The sequence below is a fragment of the Kluyveromyces marxianus genome, chromosome 6 (genome assembly GCF_001417885.1).
Source record: "Kluyveromyces marxianus DMKU3-1042 DNA, complete genome, chromosome 6".
Lineage (NCBI taxonomy): Eukaryota > Fungi > Ascomycota > Saccharomycetes > Saccharomycetales > Saccharomycetaceae > Kluyveromyces > Kluyveromyces marxianus.
This window is the reverse complement of record NC_036030.1, coordinates 72,862-98,803: the sequence shown is the minus strand read 5'-3', so window position 1 is coordinate 98,803 and position 25,942 is coordinate 72,862. Positions and strand designations below refer to the sequence as shown.

At 39.3% G+C, this 25,942-nt stretch overlaps 8 protein-coding genes across 8 annotated transcripts; 2 read left to right on the top strand and 6 right to left on the bottom strand.

Moving 5' to 3' along the window:
* Positions 1-11: 11 nt before the first annotated feature.
* On the bottom strand, positions 12-6,698 carry URA2 (bifunctional carbamoylphosphate synthetase/aspartate transcarbamylase; the record flags this gene model as incomplete). Its single annotated transcript, XM_022820683.1, has 1 exon — positions 12-6,698. One exon carries the CDS (start codon positions 6,696-6,698, stop codon positions 12-14), a length of 6,687 nt encoding a protein of 2,228 aa, XP_022677122.1.
* Positions 6,699-8,773: 2,075 nt separating this feature from the next.
* TRK1 (Trk1p) lies at positions 8,774-11,863 on the bottom strand (the record flags this gene model as incomplete). Its single annotated transcript, XM_022820682.1, has 1 exon — positions 8,774-11,863. One exon carries the CDS (start codon positions 11,861-11,863, stop codon positions 8,774-8,776), a length of 3,090 nt encoding a protein of 1,029 aa, XP_022677121.1.
* Positions 11,864-12,643: 780 nt separating this feature from the next.
* Positions 12,644-15,100, bottom strand: PBS2 (mitogen-activated protein kinase kinase PBS2; the record flags this gene model as incomplete). The annotated part of the gene is made up of 1 exon (XM_022820681.1): positions 12,644-15,100. One exon carries the CDS (start codon positions 15,098-15,100, stop codon positions 12,644-12,646), a length of 2,457 nt encoding a protein of 818 aa, XP_022677120.1.
* A 1,995-nt stretch (positions 15,101-17,095) lies between these two features.
* KLMA_60034 (PNGaseA superfamily family) lies at positions 17,096-19,198 on the top strand (the record flags this gene model as incomplete). The annotated part of the gene is made up of 1 exon (XM_022820680.1): positions 17,096-19,198. One exon carries the CDS (start codon positions 17,096-17,098, stop codon positions 19,196-19,198), a length of 2,103 nt encoding a protein of 700 aa, XP_022677119.1.
* Positions 19,199-19,236: 38 nt separating this feature from the next.
* SPT10 (Spt10p) lies at positions 19,237-20,955 on the bottom strand (the record flags this gene model as incomplete). Its single annotated transcript, XM_022820679.1, has 1 exon — positions 19,237-20,955. One exon carries the CDS (start codon positions 20,953-20,955, stop codon positions 19,237-19,239), a length of 1,719 nt encoding a protein of 572 aa, XP_022677118.1.
* A 455-nt stretch (positions 20,956-21,410) lies between these two features.
* On the top strand, positions 21,411-22,313 carry NIT2 (putative hydrolase; the record flags this gene model as incomplete). Its single annotated transcript, XM_022820678.1, has 1 exon — positions 21,411-22,313. The coding sequence occupies one exon, from the start codon at positions 21,411-21,413 to the stop codon at positions 22,311-22,313; it is 903 nt and encodes a 300-aa protein (XP_022677117.1).
* Positions 22,314-22,355: 42 nt separating this feature from the next.
* Positions 22,356-23,579, bottom strand: GCD14 (tRNA 1-methyladenosine methyltransferase subunit GCD14; the record flags this gene model as incomplete). The annotated part of the gene is made up of 1 exon (XM_022820677.1): positions 22,356-23,579. The coding sequence occupies one exon, from the start codon at positions 23,577-23,579 to the stop codon at positions 22,356-22,358; it is 1,224 nt and encodes a 407-aa protein (XP_022677116.1).
* A 341-nt stretch (positions 23,580-23,920) lies between these two features.
* Positions 23,921-25,558, bottom strand: KLMA_60030 (uncharacterized protein; the record flags this gene model as incomplete). Its single annotated transcript, XM_022820676.1, has 1 exon — positions 23,921-25,558. One exon carries the CDS (start codon positions 25,556-25,558, stop codon positions 23,921-23,923), a length of 1,638 nt encoding a protein of 545 aa, XP_022677115.1.
* Between the last annotated feature and the right edge of the window lie 384 nt (positions 25,559-25,942).

Sequence of the window (25,942 nt, the reverse complement as noted above, 5' to 3'; positions counted from 1 at the left end):
GACAAGTGACATTACATGTCAACACCCATAACCATGGCTAATAGAGCCATTCTGACAAAGAGACCATATCTCATTTGTCTGAAGTAGGCAGCACGGTGATCGTAGTCAACTTCTTCTCTAATTTCGTTCACACGAGGCAATGGATGCATGATAACCATTTGTTGCTTAGCGTGAGATAAGATTTTGTTGTCAACAATGTAAGTGTCCTTCAATTTCAAATAATCTTCCTCATTTTCAAATCTCTCTTGTTGAACTCTGGTACAGTACAAAACATCAGACTTAGAGATGATCTCTGGAGTCAATTCCTCACTTTCAACGCCAAGCAAGCCGGATTTCTCCAACTCCTTACGCAAGGCGTTTGGCAATCTCAATTCCTTTGGAGCAACCAAGTTAATTCTAACTTGGTAATGTTGTAATAGACGGCACAAGGAGTGCACTGGTCTACCGAATTTCAAATCACCCATGAATGTGACAGTAATACCATTCACAGTACCTAATTCTTCACGAATGGTGAAAAGATCTAAGAAAGCTTGAGTAGGGTGTTCACGAGAGCCGTTACCTCCGTTGATGATTGGAACAGGAGAGAATTTAGCAGCAATGTGAGCAGACATTTCATCAGGATGTCTTAGAACAATGGCATCAGAGTAACATGCCAAAGTTCTGATTGTGTCTTGTAGAGTTTCACCCTTCTTCACAGAGGAAGCAGATGTGTTAATATTGACAGTTCTACCACCTAGACGTTCCATAGCAGCGATGAAAGAGGAAGAAGTACGAGTGGATGGTTCATAGAACAAGGTTGTTAAGACACGACCCTTCATGACGTCCAAAACACCCTCTCTCTCAACACCAGCTCTCAATTCTTGAGCAACTGCAAACAAAGCATGGAAATCAGAACGCTTAAATTGGTTAACAGATAGAATATTTCTTCTCAAAAATGGATTCTTTGTACGAATCAAGTTGAACAAAACACCTGGGGCCAATAGTTCCTTAGGTGGTCTGGAAGACATCAATCTTTGTTCCAATGGTTGATCGATAATGGCTTCCTCGTCATCGCCATCAAAGGAATTGATGGAAAGTCTTCTTTCATTAGAGAAAGAGAATCTCTTTCTTGAAGTTGGAGCGGATGTCAATTGAGGTGTACCAACATTAGCTAGTGGAATATCCTTAGCAACTGCAGGGGTAGCTGGTGCCAACTTGGAAGGTAAAATTGGTTGACCCTTTGCCTCAGTAGCAACCAAGTCACCAGATAGCACAATTGTCTCATCGTTGATTAAAACACGTTGAATACCACCAGTTAAACCACCCTTTTGGTAAGGAGACCATCTCTTTGTGTGCCTGAAGGTGAAGTCAAGATCAACTTCAACAGCAGAGTTTTGCTCAGGGATGCTGAAGATCTTAGCTGGGTTAGTGTGTAGACGGAGAACAATGTCATCAATTGTTAGTCTTCCATCATTAACAGCAGATAGCAACAATGGCAATGCTTCCTTGATACCAAGGCCAGTAACAATTTCGTTACCTGTAATAGCAGCGAGAGATGTTGGTAGAGAACCGATTGAGAAAGCATCAATGGAATCTAGATTAGCCCAGAAGAAGTCTTGGTCAGACTTGGTTGGTAAAAATCTTGCTTCTGGGTAGTCATCCTGAGAAACAAACAAAGAATGGATGTTAACATCACAAGTGACATTAGACTGCTTTTCCTTAACAGCCATGATCAAAGACAGATCTTGTTTGTTTGAAACACCAGTGATATGAATAGATCTGTTTTGAAGAGATGCTAACAAAATGATGGAAGCAAGGTCTGAAGTTTTGGCTTCAGCAATAACAGGCTTGTCCAAAGGCCAGTGCTTCAAATGTTCTGATGCTGCGTACACATTGTTTGTAAGTTCACGGTATGGCAAGTACAAAGAAGTGGCCTCATTGGCAACATTTGAGACTTCCTTGCAATTGTTTGGAGTACCAGCTACTGTGAATCCAAAGTTGGTGTAAGCAGAATCCTTGACAACAGAGTTTGCCACCTTCAAAGAGGCGGCATCAGTGATCACGGGGCCTGAAGTTGACTTTGGCATAATCTGAGAGTAAGTGAAACCAGACTCAACAGATAGACGAGTCACTTCCTTTAGTTCATCTGGGCCTAACAAAACATTGGAAATGTTTGGAACATAAGCAGCGATATTAATTAAACCTGGAATAGTAACGGTTCTGTGAGAAGTTTGAGCATCACGTTCTGACACATCCAAAGATAAGTTTCTAGATAAGGCTTCGATCAATAACTTCGCACACTTGACGTTCGTCACTAGAGGAACGGAGAAATCAACGGCCATACGACGAGTTCTGTAACCCTTTGAAACATAAGAAGCTGGACGGCGGAATCTGTTTGCAGATGGTAAGTTGATGTATAGATCAATTTTGTTATTAGCCAAATGTTGAGTCAAGGAGTACTCGGACTTTTCTTCATTTTCTTCATTCAACACTTCCAAATATTGCACAGGAATACCATGTTCAGAAATGAAATCGGCAGTACCCGCAGTAGCAAATAGCTTATAACCCATGTTGTACAATTTCTTGACACATGGTAGTAATTCTTGCTTTTCTTTGTAAGAACCAATAGATAGAAGGATGTTCTTCTTAGGTAATTTGAATCCAGTTGCCAATAGAGACTTCAAGTAAGCTTCATATTTAGAATGACCAAAGGTAGCAACTTCACCAGTAGAAGCCATTTCAACACCCAAAACAGGATCAGCACCTGCTAAACGTGGGAAAGAGAATTGTGGAACTTTAATTGCGACATAATCTTCTGGAAGTTTTTCGACAGGGTAAGGTGTGACTGGTAAGCCCATGATAGCCTTAGTAGCCATTTCAATCAAGTTAACACCAACAACCTTGGAAATGAATGGGAAAGAACGAGAAGCTCTAACATTACATTCAATGACCTTAATCTCGTTGTTCTTTGCAATAAATTGGATGTTGTAAGGACCAGTAATTTGTAATGCTCTACCAATCTTAGCAGTTGCCTCCACGATTCTACGAACAGTTTCTGGGTCTAAATCTTGAGGTGGAACAATCAATGTTGCATCACCAGAATGCACACCTGCATTTTCCACATGCTCGGAAACAACGTGCATAATCAATTCACCATCCAATGCAACTGCATCCATTTCGATTTCCTTAGCATTTTCAATATACTTAGTAATGACAACAGGGTAGTCACGAGAAACTTCAACTGCTTGATTCAAGTAAGATTCCAAATCGTCCCTAGAGTAGACAGTGTTCATCGCAGCACCTGACAAAACATAAGAAGGTCTCACTAAGACAGGGTAGCTAACCTTTTCAGCAAAGTCTTCAGCCTCTTCAATTGAGGTCAATTCCTTCCAAGCGGGTTGATCGACACCGATTTGATCCAACATACGAGAGAACTTGTAACGATTTTCAGCTGAATCAATCATTTCAGGAGAGGTACCCAAAATCTTAACGTTCTCACGATGTAGCGACATTGCAATGTTGTTAGAGGTTTGACCACCCATAGATACAACAACACCTGCAGAGTTTTCCAATTCATAGATATCCATAATTCTTTCTAAGTTGATTGTTTCGAAATATAATCTGTCGGCTTCGTCATAGTCTGTAGAGACTGTTTCTGGGTTATAATTAACCATGATTGTTTTGACATTGTTCTTACGCAGAGTTCTGACAGCTGTGACAGCACACCAATCAAATTCAACAGAGGAACCAATACGGTAAACACCAGAACCTAGAACCATGACACCATGGTCATTGAAGTCTAGATCGTGAGATGCAGCATTGTATGTTAAGTATAAGTAGTTGGTGAAAGCTGGGAATTCAGCAGCAACTGTATCAATTTGTTTGACAAATGGAATAATGCCATATTCTTTCCTCAAACGACGGATTGCAACTTCATTAGAATTCAAGAACTTGGCGATCTGTCTGTCCTCAAAGCCTAATTGCTTTGCCTGTTTCAAAACTAGAACTGGTAGGTTTTCCTTCGATCCAAATGACTTGATCTTATCAGCAAACTTAATTAGATCATACAATTTGTTCAAGAACCACTTGTCAATGTTAGTCTTTTCCCAAACTTGATCAACAGTGTAGCCTAATTTGGAGAAAGCATTGGCAATAGCAAATATTCTCATATCAGATGGGTTGCTCAATTCGTAATCGATGTCAATCTCTAGATCTGTTTCATTGAAACCTAAGTTTGCATATTCCGTTGATCTAATAGCTTTTTGAATGGCTTCCTCGAAGGTTCTACCAATACTCATAACTTCACCAACAGATTTCATTGAAGAGGACAACAGAGTTGAAACACGAGTAAACTTCTTCAAATCCCATCTTGGCATTTTTACGACACAGTAATCTAAGGAAGGTTCAAAGCAAGCACAAGTTGAACGAGTGACAGAATTCTTCACTTCATTCAAAGGAATGTTCAAACCTAATTTTGCTGCGGTATAAGCCAAAGGATAACCAGTAGCCTTTGATGCAAGAGCAGAAGAACGAGATAGACGAGCATTGACTTCGATGATACAATATTCTTTAGAGGTTGGATTCAAAGCATATTGAATGTTACACTCACCAACAACACCCAAGTGTCTAATAACATTAACCGCGGTGGTTCTCAACATATTGTAGTCTTCATCGGATAAAGTTTGGGATGGGGCAACAACAATGGAGTCACCAGTATGGATACCAAGAGGGTCGAAGTTTTCCATGTTACAGACGGTAATACAGTTGTCGAATGCATCACGAACAACTTCGTATTCAATTTCTTTCCAACCCTTCATAGATTTCTCGACTAGAACTTGAGGAGAGGAAGCAAATGCAACGTTACATAATTCAATCAATTCTTGGTCATTCTTAGCGAAACCAGATCCTAAACCACCTAAAGCATAAGCTGCACGGACAATAACTGGATATCCGATATCCTTAACGGCTTCGACAGCTTCTTCAACAGTAGAGGCGGCTTTAGACTTTGCGCACTTCTCATTAATTTCATCCATAGCATTGGCGAAAAGCTCACGATCTTCTGTGGTGATAACGGTTTCGATAGGAGTACCTAGAACCTTGACACCCAAAGTTTCAAATTCGTCCTTCATTTCAATACCAACGGACAAAGCAGTTTGACCACCGAAAGTGACGTAGATAGCATCAGGGCGTTCATGTAAAATGACCTTTCTAACAAATTCAGCAGTAACTGGTAAGAAGTAGACCTTATCAGCTAAACCCTTAGATGTTTGGATGGTAGCAATGTTAGGGTTGATCAAAATAGTGTAGATACCTTCTTCCTTCAAAGCCTTGATGGCTTGAGAACCTGAGTAATCGAATTCACCAGCTTGACCGATAGAAAGACCACCAGAACCCAAGACAAGAACCTTCTTGACGTCTTCTCTTGGATGAGCGGCCAAATTATCTTCAATCTTTCCACCTGGGAATTCGACTTGCTTCAAAACACCAGTTTGCTTGAATTCCAAAACAGATTGAATGAAAACATCGAATAAGAATTCTGTGTCTCTTGGACCTGGAGTAGACTCTGGGTGGAATTGAACAGAGAAGTATGGTAATTCTGAGTGGTAGATACCTTCGTTAGAACCATCATTGGCGTTTGTGAACAAAGGCTTCCAGCCATTAGATAAGGTGCTTTCATCAACAGCGAAACCATGGTTCTGGGAAGTAATATAACATCTACCAGATATAGTAGAGGTACATGGGATATTGTGACCTCTGTTACCGAACTTCATCTTGAGAGTAGATGCACCAGAAGCACGGGCAAGCAATTGATGACCCAAACAAATACCAAAGACAGGGGTCTTCTTTGCTTCAAGAACAGTGCTTAATCTTGCAGAGACCTCTTCTAGGATGGCAGGGTTACCTGGACCGTTTGAAATGAACAAACCATCGTATTGCTCGTTAGTGAAATCGTAATTCCATGGTACAACCAGCAATTCAACACCGCGCTTCACGAAACAACGGATTTGGTTGTACTTCATACCGACATCAACAGCAACAATTCTTAGAGTCTTACCATCTGGGCCAGTAACTGGGTCTATATCTGGATGGTTTGGGACAAATAGCTTTGGTTCTTTCAAAGACACCTTCTCGACTAAATTTTGGACGTTAGGATCAGACCATTCTGGGATATCAAAGTGAGAGATCCATTCGGCTGAGTTAGCAACTTCAAAGGAAGAGTTTTCCTTTTGTAAAGCGAATCTACCCAACATGGAACCACATTCTCTTAAGTGTTTTGTCAAACTTCTTGTGTCAATACCATAAACGGCAGGAATGTTGCTTTCCTTTAACCACTTACTTAAAGAAGATTCGGCTAACCAGTGCGAATATTCTTCGGTGTAGTGAGCTACAACCAAACCAGCAATGTGAATTCTGTTCGATTCAAAGTAACGTGGCAATGATTCGACATATTCATCCATTAGTTTACGGTCTGGAACACCATAGTTACCAACCAACGGATAGGTAATAACCAAAATTTGACCTTCATAAGAAGGATCAGTGATGGATTCAGGGTAGCCGACCATACCGGTTTGGAAAACCAATTCACCAGCTGTGGTTGTTTCGGCACCGAAAGAGTAACCCTGTAGAGTTGTCCCGTCCTTTAGTTCCAAGGTGATCATACGATCACCTACATTTGCCATTGGAGGTGTGATAGGAGAAGTTGGAATGCTGATAGACATCGTGTAAGCTTTGACAGTTGCAATAACAAAAACTCGGAGGTAAAATCCGTTAAAATATTAATGAGTGTGAACTCTGTGAATAATGGAACTTCTTAGTCTTTATTGATACTTTTTCTGCTTGAACGTAAAAACAAAGCAGACTGGGGGACTTAAAGTATAATAAAAGAAAGAAATTAGTGTTCCTAGGTATGCACGTTTATTGATTTCAATTCTTAGTGAGTAAACTAAGAGAAAATGACTGAAATCTGTTGCAATGAAGTTATAGTTGTTTCAATATTCAGAGGATTGAAACAATGAAACTATGCAAAATTAAAGCTTTTAATATTCAACAATTATGTCTAAAATAAAAGCGTCAATAAACTTTAGATGATACTAAAATTCAATACAGTTAGTAAACTTTTGTTGAAGCTAAAATGCACTAGTTTATTATGTGGTTATAGCCTAGATTCTTCCTCCATTTGAAATTCCTTTGTATAATATATTTCTTCTCTTTTTTTTTTTTTCATTATCAAAAGTCGTCTGGAATCATTGACTCTTTTCGTACTGTACTTTCTATGTGACTAAAACTATCACCAATGAATCGCACGGCTGTTACCCTCTAAAAGAAGTCAGATGGTAGGTGAGTTTCGAAAATGAAATTTGAGCATGAATTTTTTTTTGGCTCATCTCATCGCATCACGCATCCATCAGGCTCTGTTAAAGGTTAGGAGCAATCCTTCAAAGGAACTGGTAGAACTGATTAATCACACGTAGATGTACAGGGAAAAAATATGGTTCGATAGATGACTCGATAAAAAAGAGTTTAGAAATGAGCTGAAGAATCTTCGTTAACTTCATTTTTAGTCACGGTAATAAACTAGACCTTTAAAAGCCTGCTAAAGCAGGTATAATTTTAACATACTAATCCAATAGTTTATTTTAGGTACTATTTTTGTAGGCTTGATTAGTGAAGAATATTAGGTAGTTGAAATATTCTTTTATCCGAAATTCTGGGCCTAAGGATGAACGACTTCTTTGCTATTAACACACACTCTCAATGGGGACTATTGAGTTTGAAGTTTGGGACTGGTTTTTACGGGAACAAGAAATACATAGTAGAAATAATTAAAATAATGGTGAATGAAATAAGGAACAAGATAGAACAACTTAAAAATACTTTGTTAAGAATACCAACACAATAATAGAGAGATAGGAAAATGGTATATTAAAAATATGCTTTAATAAAACATACTTTTTTTCAACACAAATGGAATAGATTTCACAGTATCTTGTTTTTCTTCGGGAATCATACCCCTCCTTATATACATATTTTTTGGTAGCGATGGGCGGCTAAGTGAAAAACTTTTTTGAACTGAAAATTTTTCATTGCTCGATGGCATTTGTCTAGATTTGTTCCAAAAAATATGCAATATTAAATGATTATTGTAGTACTAATATTTCTTTTCTCTATAAAAAATTGACTTCAACAGGGACAAATAACTGGAACTCTTTATTTTTTCGGACATTTTAGGACATATTAGGACATATTTGGACATATTTGGACTTCTTGAGAAACTTTTTTCTATGGCATCCGTACACCACTCCTCGTATCAAGGTACTGTGCAAGCGTAAAAAAATAGGGCTTGACAAACCTCCGACGGTGATGTCACTATGATCCATCGGCTGTTAGGGTAACCCTAAAAGAATGAATAGTTTGACATGTCCATGAAAAAAAAAGGTCGTAGGTAATGTGTCCTGTTCACCGTGAGAAATCATAAAACATGGGAGAACAGCGACATAGCCAAAACAAACAACTAACTTAACGTGTATCAGCCTTTTTGATACATCCTACAGGAAGGAATTTTCCATTATCACATCAGCTTTTATTTAATTAGAGTCAGTGAATTTGTTTAAAAGTCTATAAAGTGTATATTAGATTCGCTATTAAAATCAGTCATATAAGACAGCCTTGTATAATTGCATGTTTGTAAAGTCATGAAATCTGTATCAATTTTACTATATCAATTAAAGTGAGAGCATAGTATAAAAGATCAAATATAATGTGTAAATGGAGTCAATATTTTTATCAATGCAAATCATGTTGTTCCTATTATAGGATCTGAACTTGAAGATTCTGTGTGCTTACTATTAGTGCTATTATTATTGCTGTTGGAGTTTTCGAATGCTTCAACTGTATTTGCATGTATTCCACCTAATGGGCTTTCAGAACTATCATTGAGTCTGTCTCTGAATGATACACTTGCAGGTGGACTCGACAATGTACGAGGAAATGTCTCTCTGGAGTTCATCCTTTCCATCGGGAATGAATTATTGGGATATCTATGCGAGGCTTCATTTTGTCCCCACATATCTGAATGTGATAGAGTCATCGTACGGCCATCCAATGATCTTGAAGTCAATGAACGGTTCAGTCTTGGCTGGTGACCCATGCTGAAAGCAGAAGCTATACCATGCCATATGGAACGAGATTGTCTTTTGAACCCTCCGAAACGTTCATGAGAGCCCTCAGAAGATGCGTCGCCAACATATGAAGCTCTGTTGTCATAAGATGTTGATGCACTCAGGCCAGACGGACTTCTTCTGTTTTGTGACATTTCGTGAAGCATATCATTTTCTTGTAACTTTTCGCTTGGTAAAATGATAGCACGATCTAACGTATATGGTAGACCTCTATGTCTACCTCTGATCAACATCGCGATAATAACTAGCTTTGATATGGTAGTGAATTGAGCTGAAAATGAAGTATTTGTTCCTGGGTACCCAAGAGAGAGCCCCACGGTACCATACGCACTGACGATCTCGAATAGAACTTGAAAGACGTTGAACTGCGGTTTTGAGGCATCTTGGAGTTTCCCACCTTCACAAATACAAATAACGAATAATCCCAGAAACATATACCATAAATCGAAAGACAATTGTCTACGCAAATGTGCCCCAATGAATGATTTTGTGTTATTATCGTCTGGTTCCGCATTTTCATTGGGATATATTCCAAGGGACTGTTCTTCATAGACGTTAGTTCTTCTGATAGAAATGGCAATTGGTAGAACCGAAATATACATCATTAACATGTAAGAAACTTGAACAGAAGGATGTAACTGGCTCAAGTCTAAAACTGAAAAACCTGCTGTTCTAGTGTTTACTGCTTGGAATAACCCGTTGAGAACCTTGAACCCCGCAGATAGGCTCTTCACCACAGAGGTATCTAAATCCAAAACGATGAATAAAATTAAATCAATAGCATTCAAACCGACAAGAATCAGTAAAAGCCACCATGTTGCTGCCTTTGGGAAAAGCATAGTGAAACAACGCCGTGGATGATCCAATAAAAATCCCAATGAATCTCTTCTTAGAGACAAATCGGGACTTATCTTGAAGAGGACCCATATTATAAACCGAAGAAGAATGGGAAACCCAGTGTTACCAACAACGATAAACCATGACATCCACAGTAAAACGAAAATGGATTTATTGAAGGAATACATGGAATCTGGTGTAAGAGTTAGCCCAAGGTCATTGAATGAACTCATTGAAGTGAAGAATGCCCACCAAGTCGGATTGATACCATCAGCTCTTATTATCTTTTTATACTTTTCCATGGGCTGTATCCACCCAAGTAACCCAATAAGTGCCATGATGTGGAAACCAACGAAATATATTGTCAATATTAAACAAAGTATTTTCGTAGCACGATATTCAACACCACCTAACTCGACCTTCTGAGAGTCAGACAATCCAACAAACGTTGAGTTCCTCCCAATAGCTGGTTGGTAGGATAAATAGTTGGAGCTCATAACTCTATTTAGTCTATTGCGCAGAGATGGACCGTCCTGCATTCCGTAATATGATAAGTTATCTGGGGCGTTGGAGTTATGATCGCCTTCATCATCATCATCATCCTCGCTAATATTGTGACTGTCTAACGAAGAAGGCTCTGAGTTCATTTCTACATTTGAGCCATGTTCTGCAAAATCATCAGTAGCATAATTATGCGCACTAGCTGAATCTGGTACGGATGAAGAAAAGGAATTTGATGATTGAATAGCTTCTTCGTCATCGTCAGAAGACCCTTCCATATCAGCATCATGCCCATCTTCATCATCTATGTTATGATACTCTACTCCTTTTGATTTTCTTCTTAATTTATTTCTGATAGACCTTGCAGATTGTGAGCCTTTGAAAAAGCTTGGTCTCTTTCTTTGTGTGAATGATTTTCTTAGCCCCGAGGATTCAGAATGATGTTTCATAGGTTTTACTGGACGTGGTTCCACTTTGAACTGAATCGATTGTCCATGCTGATCTGTTGGTTGAGATGCTCCTTGTTCCTGATCCATTTCTATATCCCTTTCTGCAGGACTTTTCACAACAAGTGCCGGTCCTGTTGTGTTGTCTTTATTCTCGTGTCTATCTTGCAACATCGCTATTGATCTGTACATATCTGCTGGGTTTATATCTCTTGATTTCCTTCTGCTCAAGAACTTCTCGGATTTATTACTTGACTCAACATTATTCCTATTATCCAATGAGCTTTCATCATTATTATCCTCGTCTCTATTCACCATCTCACCACTAAATAGTTTTACTTGAAAATTGCGAGAGTCTCTTTCTGCTCGCGAGAAACTCTTGGTTCGAGATGATGGCATCAGTGTCCCAGATCTAGAGGCACTTTCAGACGTGTAATTTCTTGACATTTCTCTGTTTCTTAATGTCATTGTTCGCCTCATCTCAAAATCCTTCTTGGACCAGTCTCGAATCCCATCGAAGTATCGTTCAAACCAGTAAAGTCGTACAAAAGCTAGTCCACTATGGATGAAAATAGACGAAGTTAATGTTGTCACAACATATACAACAATCTGCTGGTACAAAAGTAAATCATTAGTGTTCACTGTATTCAACCCACCTTGTGTTGCGGCACCAGTAGCTAGAAATAAAATGTCGATATACGGATAGTTCTTTACTGGGTACATAATGATACTGCCTAATATCGAAAACCCTATAATATAAAAATAGTGAAATGCAATAAAGTTCGGGCATATTAAACTTGCAATAGGATGAAGTTTGTGGGCAATATTTGCAATCCCATCTCTTATTCTATGGCCTAACGTCTTCCTGTAAGTCTCGATATTTTGCACAGTCCGTTTTCGTACCAGCTTACGCAAGAACATCCTATCATGAGCGCAACCAAAGAGGTATTACCTTTGTCTGAAATATTGGGAATACTTCTATGTCCTTTTGAACCTCTTTTCGACGTTGAATGTTGTCGATATTGTCCAAGAAGACCGTAACCAACCAGTTACTCTCTAAATTAAGTTAATATTTGAGATGCCTTTCAAAAGCTATTTTTTAGTTAGTATTTTTTTTTTTTTTTTTTTTTTTTTTTTTTTTAGTATTGCAAGCGTGGCTGAAATTCTACGAATCGTACCGTACTGACACACGTACGGTGGCATAAAGCCAAGCATTTAATTTGTTGCATGCGATAGAAACATGGAAACATGGAAACATGGAAAAGTATAAAGCTTGCAAATATATAACAATTATGGAAAAGAAGATGTCGTTGGCGTCGTATGTTCATGTGGCATGTTTTTAAGAAGAGTACAGTAATATTATTTATTGATCTGATCTTATTTCTACTGCGCGATCTAGCTTCGAGAGTTTCAGTCCATATTATGGTTACTGAAGAATAAATGAAAAATATTTCAAAATTCAAATAAAAAAAAGTATGTTACAAAGTAAACACATTAAGCAAAACACATTTATATTTAAGAAACAGTAGGAAGATCATATATATACTATTCGGCAGTGGTTGCGTTCCTATAATCTGACACGGTATAATAAATCCTACTATTTTTTATTTTTTCAATTCATTTTTGTTTCTTAGAACAAAAAGATTAGTTTATAACGTCGATTGGAATTCGCTTATTTACTCTTTTTCTTTTCTTGTACTCTTACAATCCACCCATATGCAAGGCAGGGATATGCTTTGGTAAGTCTTCTCCGGTCTCTGCTAGCCATTCTTTCCTCTTATTTAGTCTAGTAGTGATGTATTCGCTCATTTTCACGTCTACATTTTCGTACCTCTTTAACCAAGGATGCTCTAGTAAGGCTGCGTAGGTTGGCCTACGTTCGGGAATCTTTTGTAGACACATTGACACGAAATTTTGGGCATCAGCTGAGAATTTTCCCTCTGGTAGCTTTGGCGTTGGCCCGTCCACTATAGCACTTAGCTGCGAAAATATGTTATCAAAAGTTTCTGGAGGATATGGGTAGGCACCTAATGCCATTTCAAGGATAGACAACCCAAGAGACCATATATCTGACTGAACTGAATATGTTGATTTGTCTGGATTCAAAGACTTAATTCTTTCCGGAGCCATGTAAGATTGGCAGCCGATATTTGTTTTAGCTAATGATGCGACTAAATTTCCAGACACACCGAAATCGCACAATTTTATCGTACCTTGACTAGCAGAGCATAGAATATTTGTTGGTTTAACATCACGATGGATAATATTATGCACATCTTTTAATTCTTTTAGCCCCTTTATCACAGAGCTAGTGATCCTAGCCAATTGTGGCTCATCAATGCCTCCTAACTGTTCATCGTCATACGATTTGTCCAAAGACCCACCATCCATGTATTCCATGCACATGTATACTGCACCCTCAATGAAGAATGCTCCATAAAAATCCACGATGTATGGAGATTGACAGTTATGTAACACTTCTAACTCCATTAGAATCTGTCTGAATTTTGATTCGTCTAATTCTAACCTGACTTCCTTCATTGCCATGGTAATATGAGTAGGTTTATGTAAAACTTTTGAGACATTACCGTAATTCCCGTGGCCCAACTCTTCCAAAAACTCCAACTCGTCCAAAGTAATGCGGAAACTGGATCCATTGCTAAAGTCTACACCCTTTGATGATAAAGACAATTTTCCAGCGAAATTGAGCGAACCGGACTTAATATTAACGTATTTGGAGAAATTTGCGAATAGACCACCAATACCAGAATTGGTATTGGAGTTGGAGCCCGGCTTAGGTTCGGTTCCTGCCGTCTCGTGCGACGTATTCGCAGAAGAAGTGGAAGTTGTCTGCAGACCGTTAATCAGCGAGCCTGGATTGGAACGTCTCCCTTGTACCACTGGCACAGCAGTGTTAGAAGGAGCCCCCGCAAACTCCTGGTGGGTATGTTGAGGTGCCAACTGCTGTGGCTGACTTGTAGGTTTCATTTTCAGCGACATTCCGCCCGGTGGAAGTTTCAAACCTCTCCTTGCCGATAGAGATTGTTTGGCTTTCTGTAAATGTGGTTGACCTTGAGAAGGTCTTGGCGGAGCTTGACCTGGGTCTGTTGCTGAGGAAGATGAAGTGGAAACTGGAGGCATACCACCTGTTCCTGGTGCCATAAAGTAGTTCGGAATATTCCCTGTGGGAATTCCGCCAGCAGGTGGACGTGGGGCCTGTCTTATTGGGTTTAGCTCGCGATCTTGGGATATCGAAGGGATATTGCCAAATGTTCCAGGTGGAGGTGCAGAGGAAGCACTTATCCTCATCTTCTCTAGTTGTTCTTGCGTCTGTTTCATGAGTCCATCTCTTCTCCCTTGAGTCATAGTAGCTGCCTGCAGAGGCCGTTGACGCTGCTGCTGTTGCTGCTGCTGCTGCTGGGCCTGTTGTTGAGTTTGTTGTAAATGCATGTCTTTTTGAATGCCATGAGGCAAGCCCTTTCGCGACGACAGAACTTGTGCTGAATGCTGTGGGTGTTGCTGATTTTGGGCTTGACTTTGGGTTTGACCTTGATTTTGAGTTTGGTTATGATGCTGCTGTATTTGTTGTGGTTGTTGTTGTTGTTGTTGTGATGGTGTTACTGGTGGTGTTGATTGCTGTGGTTGTTGTGGTTGTGGCTGTTGGGGTTGTTGTGACTGCGGCTGCTGCGGCAGTTGTGGCAGTTGTTGTACTTTTTGTTGATGATCCAGTTCAGTACCTCGTTGTATCGACTCTCCCGATCCATCACTTTTATGTAGTTGTTGTTGTTGTTGTTGTTGCTGCTGCTGCTGCTGCTGCTGGTGATGATGATGATGATGATGCTGCGAGTCTTCCGACAAATGCTCGCCCTCCCCCACCATAATCTTCGGAGGCAGCGGGGGCAACGGCTTATTCACAATCTGCTGTATCTGTACTGAATTCTGCGATTGGTTCGAGTGGATACTCCCAGACCGCTTCAACTGTCTCTGTTCCTGGAAAGCCTTGACCCTCGCATGCAAACTCGAATTTATCTGTGAATACGACCCGTTCACGTTCACATTTCCTTGTGGTTGTCCCTGACCTTGAGCCAGACCCTGATTCGGCCCTTGCCCGTGTGAAGATGAAGAAGACATGCTTGATCGTCTCATATCATTAGCCATAGCAGTTACTCAAAAGCTGCTTCTTCTTCTTTTTTTTTTTTTTAAAGAACCTCCTCTCGTCCTAATCCAATCCTCCTTTATCGTGCTATTATCCTTCTTAACACTTTTCAGTCCTCTATCCAATCAACCGTCCGTTACTCTCTATTCTAGATCCAAGTAATACCTCCAAACACTGAGACTAATACCAAAAGCAAAAGGAGAGCAACCGAATAACACAAACGCAATGCTAGATCTCACTGGAAGAGAAAAAAAAATAATAATACTAATACTAATAATTAATACAACAAAACAAAACAACAAAGAAAAAAAAAAAAATTAAATTTAAAATGCCACTCAAAAAACGATACGCTAATCCGTCCTCACAAGACCTTTCTCTGTATTCCTACGTCTAAGTGACTATATTTCTAATGCTAATGCTAATGTAGTAAAAAAAATACACCTTTAAAAGACCAGCTCTCTACTTCTTTTCTCTTGTGTCTTGTCCTTGTTTTGTCTTCACTTCTCCTTCTATATCCTTTCTATCCTTTCTTTCAAAGCCTTGCTTTGCTTGTCCTATTCTCGAAACAAACAAAAACTTTAATGATATAGAACTTTAATACTATGGAACTTTAATAATACAGAATATGCAATAACAAAACAAAAACAAAAACAAAAAAAATGCAAATTTGAAAACTCGAGCGAGAGTCCAAATTCAAATTCAAATTCAAATTCAAATTCAAATTCGATTTCCCATACAAAACCATATATATTTTTGATTTGATTTTCAACAGTAGTGAGGAAAAAAAGGAAAAACGAAAAAAAAAATTATTCAGATTATATACACAGCTTGTTCAGTGCAGAGGGGTGTGTGTGTATGTAGTATATGACATGGCCAGAGCCGCTGAGTGCATAATTGTGCTATTAATTGTTCTGACTTTTGAGTACAGGTTCGAATTCTTGATTCTCGCGGATCCGCGGAATACTGTGATCCACTACAATCGTAATGTAATGCCCAGAAAAAGAGGAGGAGGAGTAGGAGGAAGGATTGGCTCTATTGCTTATGGCATGCAGTAACTAGCAGCAGCAACTAGCTGCTGCTGCTAGTAATCTATGTAGAAGAAGGGGCAGGGGGAGCCAGGTAAATATTTGTTTACTGTTTAAATTTAGTTCATTTTCGGTTAGATAATGCTATGGCAGGATGTTTTCAGTCTGCCTTGAGGATGCTTAAATTAGACGGATATGGAATCTGGCTAGCAGGGGGAGGGAAAAAGGTTGGTGGTGCGTTGCATTGTGTTCTGAGGGCCAATGGGTGTAGGCGCCTGCAGGATGTGCTATAAATACGTAAAAGCATAGGGATCTGGGTTTCCTGGTGCATGTTCCGAAAAGGGAAGGAGGGACAAGGGACAAAAAAACGCTAACCCTGGGTTAGCGTTTTTTTGTCCCTTGTCACGTGCACTGTTACCCTGCGTTGTAGTTCTGTGTCACGTGACTTTGTATGAATATGTTGTGTAATCTAGTAAAACCCCGGTGGTCAGTCAGTCAGTTAGTCAGTCAGTAGTTCCACTTCAGATCGATAGCGCGACTAGTCCGGACGGCTGCCCGGATGGCTGCCGCCTACTGCGCCTGGGCTAGCATTGTGAACGCCGCACAAGTGCCAAGGTACCCGAGTAGCTGGAAAAACGCCCTTCTAGACAGCACTATCTGCTGCCACGATGAGTAGTACTGCGTGAAAATGCTCCGAAGTTGCGTGAAAAACCCGAAGATCATTGTGTGTCTGGCTCAGCGTTTCAGCACGAACGATGGTTCCAAATGCGCCGTTCACGCACCGTATGTACCTGTGTATTTGTACACCTTCGATTTTTCATCATCATTCGAGAAATGTAAAATTAAATATTAATTAAAAGGTGCCAGAATTCGTATATATAATATAGTGATAACCTTTAACATCCTAGCGTTAACAGTGAAGAAAGGTAGACAGCGAGAGTAGGAGGAGGAGTAGAAGCAGGAAAAGGAAGAATGGGGACCAAGGGCAAAGAAATGAGCATATGGGACCAGATGGTGCTGGCTACAAAAAAATCGAAGTTAAAGTCGCAGCTAAAACCAATTCCAAGGTCAACCGGTGAATCTTCCGAGAAACAAGAAAAAGAAAGCTATTGGCAATATGACTTGGAAAAGGACGGTTTCAAACCTAAGACCGATGCATCGAATGTGAGCCTGAAAAAAAGATGTTTCTCATGGGCCCTTTTCGCCTTTCGTGTGGTATTCGTCATTTTAGCTCTTGTACGGTTGCTCAATTACCATTTAAGTGATAACAAGTCCATAAGCATTTCGGATAACGATAACATTCAAGACTCTTTTGAAATCACTATTGCTGAGCTTCCCACGGAAAACCTGGTCCACACTGACCAATTGTTGACGTATTCATTCGGAAATTCATGGGGCCATCCGGCTCGTGTTCCATATACCCCTTACACCGGATCGCCATATAACAAAGTCATGTTAGAACTCTTTACAAATGTATCAGGCAGACAATATGACCGTCTAGGCCATATATTCATCGATAACATTACTGTCTGGAGAACATCTACTGTGGAACCTTACGACAACAAAACGATCATCAGTAGATCTTCGAAGGATATCACGGATTACATCTCGTTGTTCCAGAAAGGAGATCCATTGGAACTAACGTTCCAATTGGATAACATCGTGACGAAGTTGCAAGATGGTATTTTCAACGTCGACTTGAGAATCCACTACTTTGATTCCCCTACACCGCACCATGGTAGGGACGAAACGGCTAAAGACTTTTTCTACCATTACGCAACAACACCACCAAACAGAGTGATACCTTTGGTAGTGGATCCGAAAAAGAAGACACCATTGTTGTATTATCCAATTGCTTCCCAGTCAAATCCCCGTTGGACTAGACCTTTGGAAGATTTCGGAGCAAACCTCGATGGTACGTTGGAGCACGCTAGATTAGAAGTGTTCCTGTCTGGTAATGCTGCAGAAGAATTTTGGTACGGTAATGTCTTGGATGAATACGTTTCCAAATTCAAAAACAGCTTCCATGAAATATCAGGTCATGGTCCCGTAAGAGTACTTAAGGTTTATCTCTACGATGGCAAGAACGAGTATCTGGTCGCCACAATGGTTCCTACTCCTGTCATTTTCACTGGGGGTTTCTCACCAGCTCTTTGGAGACCATGTGTTGGAATCGACGCTTTCGATTTGGAGCATTTATCCATAGACCTAACACCATTTTTGTCACTTTTGAAGGATGAAAAGCCCTGGGAATTGCAGTTTGAAATAGTTTCCAGCTTGAACGATAAATACAAGGATACAATTGGTGAAAATTGGATCCTTTCTGGTAATATCAAACAATGGACTAATCAAGAGTCTAAGATGGACTATGGCGAGATGATACAAAACACTTTCAATTCAACCTTTGATGTCAATGTAATCGATATTGATGATCCAAATGAATTGCACCAAACAGTAAATGCAACTGCAAGAAACGAAGTGGCCAGCGTAGTCTACCTGGATGATAAGCCATATGTGATTTCACGTATTTATCACAACGAATTCATTTCATCTTTAAAGTTCGTCGAAGATGGTGACGACGAACATCACGTAGTGGACCTTGAAAAGTACAACATTATCTCGATATATGAGGAAGAAGCATTTAGAAAATCTAATCCGATCGTTTCTCTTATTGACAAGTCCTCTTGGCATTTTGTTGGAAACATCAAAACCCTAGATATTGATGTTCCAAAATCAGAGATGACATACAGCGCGGCCATTAGTAGATCTGTGGACAGATTTAAATACATCAAAGACTATACATCAGGACAAGAATTTGAAGTTAAGAACTCTCAAGATCTAGTTGATTATGCAAACACCCATGACTCAATCCCACATATTATAGTCAACGCTCTAAAAGGATCACAGACTGGTTCGTCAAAGTATACTTTGGCACCTTCCGGAAATTATGGAAGTGGTGATTCTGTTCACCACGTTAGAGTCTTCAAAGATTATCCTTTCAAAGAACATTATAATAGGGACGTGGTCGTTAGTAAGAACTCTGTGGTGTTTGACGTAATTAAACGCGATTTATAAGAAATATAACCAAGATATATATATATATATATATATAATCAAGTGTCACTCATTTGGCTTTCATAAAAATGTTCGTCTATGTTCTTAGAGGATATTTCATTGTCGTCTGATGTATTTTGATGGCGTCTATCATCTTCAATGTAATTGTTTGTCTCTACTGAGCCTCTGCCTTTTTTAAAATTTGAAGAACTACGTTGGTGCTCTTTTTCAACCGCCTCTACCGCTGCCATGACATTATCCTCAAGATTTAGTAACGCGTCATCAACCATACTGTTTGGCGTCTCGTCCTCCAATCTCACTGTTCCAGGTTCACTACCTCTGGAGTCATTCGATTTGTGTTTTTTCCTTCCTTTATGTTCATCATGTGAAATATTGTAGCTTGTGAATGAGTCCAAAGAATGTTCTGAACCTGTCACAGATTTCCTTTTAACACCTTCATTCCTTGGGTCTTTACCAAAGTTTATCCTTTGAACGAAAGATGTTTTTAAACGGGGGGTATTTGAAGAATCGACTGGAGTTATTTCTTCAAGATTTTCTAAACTTTGTGATATATTGTCCTGAAGTATTGCATGAACAATAGTGTGAGGTTGGCCATTGGGGTCGTTCCGTGTATCAATAACAGCACCTTCTTCGGACATTTTATTATTTTCTTGACAAGTTGAACAAGAGTTTATTACTTGAATCACTGTCTGTTTTATACCCTTCCAATGGTACTTCTCCGCCAATTTTGATGTGATCCTGTTTATTCCGTGGTGATCTACTATGTGGGTTTCATATGCTATCTTCAATTGCCGTTGAGGATCATAAACTACTTCTTTACCTTTAAAAAAAAGCTTCCCATTTACCAAAGAGTGCTTCTTAGCTATAACTCGCAATCTTGCCTTTTCATTGCGGTTACATGCAGGCGGATATTCTCCATGATCCAAGTAGTATATAAGTCTTTCGTATTTTGCTTTTATGGTGTCGTCAACCGATGAATGTAATGAATCCATATGTCTGCGAACATGTGTGAACTCCTTCCCATAAATAAAAGAATCCACTGGGGTATCAAACCCTTTTAGGATACCAGATTCGGGTAGCTTTCCTATCCGCCGGAAATTTGTAGACTCAAAAATTCTTCGTATTCCAACATTGGTTCCGTACACTAGTGGAAAGTAACATGAAGTAAAACCAAGCTGGGGCGCCCAATTCAAGAAACAGTCCACTAACGTTTTTCCGATACCTTTACCTCTAATACCAGCGTTAACTAAGAATGTTCCAGTAGCTACATGTGAAGATCGACCTGGATATGCCGGAATCAAGTTAAATATCCCTAAGCACTGCCTCTCCCATTGAATGTTCAAGTTTAGATTTCGGCGGTCTTTACGTTTTAAATAGGTGGATGAGAATCTTTCACTATACTTCACCCCTAGTGCTTCATCAATCTCTTCCGTTCGATTTATCGGAATAGAATAATCTAGTTCAGGAAGCTCCCCAAGTACCATGATACACAGGACGCCATGCGAATTAAACCAGATCTTCTTGAAGTCCTCTAAACTTAAAGATTCGTAGTATGGGAAGCTTTGACCATTTTCAATCTCCATGTTAAACTCATCAAGAAGAAATTCAACTAGCCCTACAGGAAGGAGCCCCGGATTGGCGGGTATCGGATACATTGTCGATACTGTTTCTCCATCGCGCAATAAGATTGTTTGTGGTTGCAACGGAGTTGAGTAGGGATCATCAATCACTTGAGAACTATCATCATTGACAAACATCACTACTCCTTGAGCTTCTTTCCATACTCTTCGCCCTCTTTCATATACTAAATGTATGCAAGGGAACTACTTTTACGCTTATTTATAGTTAGCTCTTCCATATTAATCGCGTTTACTACTGTCTTCGCGTATTTATTTAATATATTGTAAAAGTGTTGAAGTTCTTTAAAAGTCACGTGATGCGATTTGGTCTCAAATCATGTTGCTTTAAACATCATAATATTCTTGGTGTGCTGTGCTTGGTCAAAGCAAAATAGACACTGTCTTCTTAGGGGTCTTTACTTTAATAGCCTTTCAAACTACAAAATGTTTAACACCACATAAACGGTATCAGAAGATTCAGCTTTTCAGTAAACCCTTTATTCCAAACGAATATCCTTAATACTTGAAAAATACAAAAGGCAATCGTAACTTTTATCGAATTCAGCTTTCAGTTCTTTGAAAGAGCAAACGATATGGCAAGAATTGGTATTGGTCAGCTGTGCTCTTCATCGAATCTTGTTCATAACCTGGAAATTGTGAAGCATCTAATTGAAAAAGCCTTGGAAAACGATGTTAAGGTCCTGTTCTTCCCTGAAGCCACGGATTATTTAAGCAGAAATGCAGACCACTCCAAAAGACTAGCAAAGCAGACTCCTAGTTTTGTTTCTGAACTACAAAGCAGTATACGTTCCATCACCAAGAAGGTTGGGAAAACTATTGATGTCTCTATTGGTGTTCATTTGCCTCCATCAAATCTCGATATCTCTAAAGGTGACTCAAGGGTTAAGAATGTTTTACTTTATATAAACTCAAACGGGGAAATAGTGCAAAAGTACCAAAAGCTACATTTATTTGATGTTGATGTCCCAAACGGGCCTATTTTGAAGGAATCTAAAAGCGTTCAACCTGGTTCTGCCATTCCGTCTATATTAGAAACTCCTGCTGGGAAATTGGGAAGTTGTATTTGTTATGATATACGGTTCCCTGAGTTATCTATGAAGTTACGCTCTGAAGGAGCTGAAATTCTGTGCTTTCCAAGTGCATTCACCATGAAAACTGGCGAAGCGCACTGGGAACTGCTTGGAAAGGCTAGGGCGTTGGACACTCAGAGTTTTGTTGTTATGCCCGCCCAACAAGGTGAACATGACGTGTATGCTGATGGCAGTGATGATTCAGCTCCTGGTGTTAAAAGAGTTTCTTGGGGTCACTCTATGATTATAGATCCATGGGGTACTGTCATCGCGGCTGCAGATCCTTCGTCCAATGAGCCACAGCTGATAACAGCAGATCTTGATTTAGAATCACAGGCTAAAATTAGGAGAGATATGCCATTATGGAATCAACGTAGAAGAGATATTTTTGGAGATTTCATCTAACTACTCTCTATTAACACACCTACATAAATAATACTGATTCAACTATTGTTTTTTTTCCTTATTTGCGAGAGCCTTTAGCCTACGTTGTTCTCTTTTACTCAACGTTTTGGTTTCTTCTTCAAACGCCGATAAGTAAGATTGAACTTGCGCATCATCTCTAGTTAGGTCGACAACTTTAGAGGCGAATGTCAAGAATGAAGTATGTGATTTAATTTCAGATTCTATTTTCGAAACCTGTATCCATTCGTAATTTGGATCGCCCTCTTTTACACGCGTTCCTTTTCCGAATGGGTTAAAATTGGTCTTCTCCGTAGGCTTCGATTCATCAGAACCTTCCTTTGGTTCTTGAGACGTTTCTGTCTCTGAGTTTTGTTCTACATTTTTTTGGCGCCTTTCTGATGCATTTTGTTTTCTTCTCTTAACATCTTTTAGTCTTTCTATAGCATCGTCTAACTTACGGACCATTTGTCTTCTGGCTTCATATTGTCTTCCTTGGATCTCGACAGTTTCTATATCATGCCATCCATTTTCTTCCAACACTTCTATTGTTTTATCCACTTGTTCAATGCAAGGAGAGAAGCAGCATAGGTTAACTTTTTTACCTTTAGATATAACTGAATCTAGGTTTAAGACAGCCTCCCACGGAGCCGGAAGGTCCAAAAACACACAGTCAGCGGCGATCTCCACTTTTTCGTTTTCATCCTCTTCACTAAACACATGTGAGGTTGTGTCACCCTTGCGAATTTCGAACCCCTCTTTACAGACATCACGATGCGTTATGGTGGTGTTTCCGCTGGCTAATAACCCATGATCCTCGAATTCTTGCTTTGCCTGTTCATATCTCACTTCATGAAATTCATAGGAGAACAAATGTCCAACTGTTCTGGCAAACGCATGCGAGAAAGAACCAGAACCCGTCCCTGCCTCTATTACTCTAGAATACGGACTACATTGCATACGTTGCATGATGTATGATGAATCTGGAGTGTAAACGATTTGCGTTCTGTGAGGTAATGAAATAGACCATAATTCTGGGGTAGGTTGAAGAATGTGGATGAAACCGAACTTGTTAGAACCTTTGGTACGAATTGCAATTTGAGATCCGAATGGCATCCCAATCATGTCATTGTGTTGGAATGCACCGTAACGTGTATTGAATACTTCGCCAGCTTTCACGATGATTGGTTTTAAGTTATCTCTCGAAAGCCAAGCGAGTACTAAATCGCCTTCTTTTATTAGATCTTTGTATTCATAAAAATGTGACATTGTTCTATGTTGTTTTACGGTACAGAGAGATCCCTCAATGATTGGAATATATCCTAGTATGGGATATTCTTCATGATGTAAAGCTACTTAACCGATGCGATGAGGTAGGTACAAATCAAGTCGAATTATTTTTTTTTCGTACATTTCAAAAAGAAATGTGAAAGATGAAGATACTTGAAAAAAATAAGGCCCCATGTGACCTTTTCTGTGACAAACAGTTCTTGTTTGGAAGGATATGGCTTAGAACACTTTGTAAAATCATTACTTTACATGTATTAATAGTGGTTTTGAGTAAAGATCTGTGTTAGTATTTGTATCTATATACATACGAACAGCAACTACTACAATATAAAGTTCAAGACAATCCGGTCGTCTTTATCATCCTCCACTTCTTTTAAATCTTGCTGTAAGAACTGAGAACGAATGTAATCGTCCTGCGATATTTTTTCAATTACGAGTGCCTTATATTGATCAGCAAGACCAGGCAAATTCGTATAACCTTTTTCACTCTCATCTCTTGGTTTTAATAACCATGTCTGAATAAAATCTAATCCTTCTACAGTGAATGGTAAGTTCAAGATGTTCAAATCATAAATTATGCAAGGCCATTTCTTTTCCTCTTGTAGTTTTTTACAGCGGGAGAGCTCTTGAGCATACATGAAAGCAGCTATTCTTTTGAAGTGCACATTTTCGAAAACCCATTTTTTATATGCTTCGTCGTTGAACATATTCATCGTGTATCCTAAATAGTAGGTGCCAGTGAAACAAGATAGACGTCTGCTCTTCAAATGGGACTCTGGGGCATGCGCACACGAGAAAGAATATCTGTCAACGCTATTTTCAAATAACTTTGTGGACGAGGGAATGGGCACAGGCATAGTCTTCTTACCCCGAACTTCAGATTCCTCTAGCGTAGGGATTTGGTCTATATTGAATAAAAGACAAGAGTTATTCTCACCTGCTACTTGTCTAGAATACCTAGGGTTCCTTAGGTTCCTTAGTTGCGAGATGATCGGGTTACTCAAGTTGATATTCTGTTCGAATTCTTGTTTGGTAAACCTAGGTAGTTTTGCCTTTTTCCTTCTATAATTCCGCAATTTGTCGCACATACGTTGTTTAACCATAGGATCGAATAAAATAACTTCATCTGCGTGGTGTCTCTTGACATTGGGCAACTTATAATGACCATTATATCTCTTTAAATTGGATATATTGATTACTATTGTTGGGCACATAAAGCTATCGGAGTCATCTTCTTTCTTGTACAATATGCCTTCGCGTTGTAACAATTCTAATTTGGCATCAAAAGACATTTTATTAGGATTATAGCAAGAAATTTCACTCTTCCCAACAAATCCTGCCTCCAGGGTTCGTTCTAATAACTTTGGCCACATTTTCGGATCGTTGAAGTTCTTCTCAAGTCTTGTACTCAAATATTCATCTTTATCATCGGTTTTCATATTTATCGGTAACTGAGCTCTAACCTTCTCTAATCTTTCATGAATAGTTCTAATAATCATTAAGCGTAACAAAGGCTCAAGTCTGTAATTTTTCACCTTCATCATAGCCCTGATTTCATAAGGAAGTGCTTGCATTTCATTAAGCCGGGAAGAATGAGTCCATTGTGCAATGCTCTTCTTTGAAAGTAAATCAGTGACCAAATACTTGTTAATGTACTTCACCGCCCACTCCTGATATGGTACGTTGGATAGATCCTTTTTCACTTTGTCACCTTCTTGACTATCTGTTTCCTCCCCAATATCAGGCTTGCTCTTGTCAATTCCATAAGAGCTTTGCCATTTTTCCTCGGTAAGATGCGATTCATTCACACTGGATAGAGATAATGAATAACGGGCTTCCAGGAAGAAGCTGTCGACATCAAAAATACTCTCCTCTAAAGAAGAGTCATCATCATCAATATCATCTATTTTACCTTCAAAAGGATTAGCATATCGATCAACAGCTGTAGCGATATCCATATTATGTTTCAAAGGACGATAGATGGGATATAATCTATTCCTCTAAATTCCTCGTCTATTTACTTTAATTCAGGCTCTTTCCAGTAATCGAATACCAACAAACACTCTTTACTCAACTAACCAAAGGAACAAAGTGGTCCTCTCATGGTTAACAATACCTTGATTGTTAATCAAACCCATATAAGCACAGGATCGATGTCCCCTAGACTTCAACACATTTTGGAAATGTTCCCCGGAAAGAAACTCTCTTACTTTTACAAGCGATAAATTCTAATAAGTTTTGCTCAGAATATGAGGCCATCCATGTCAAATGAATTTGCATCCGGTGATACTGAGATAAATAGGGAAGTTGCTTTATTTCTGGGTCGCTTTTTTTTTTTCCCT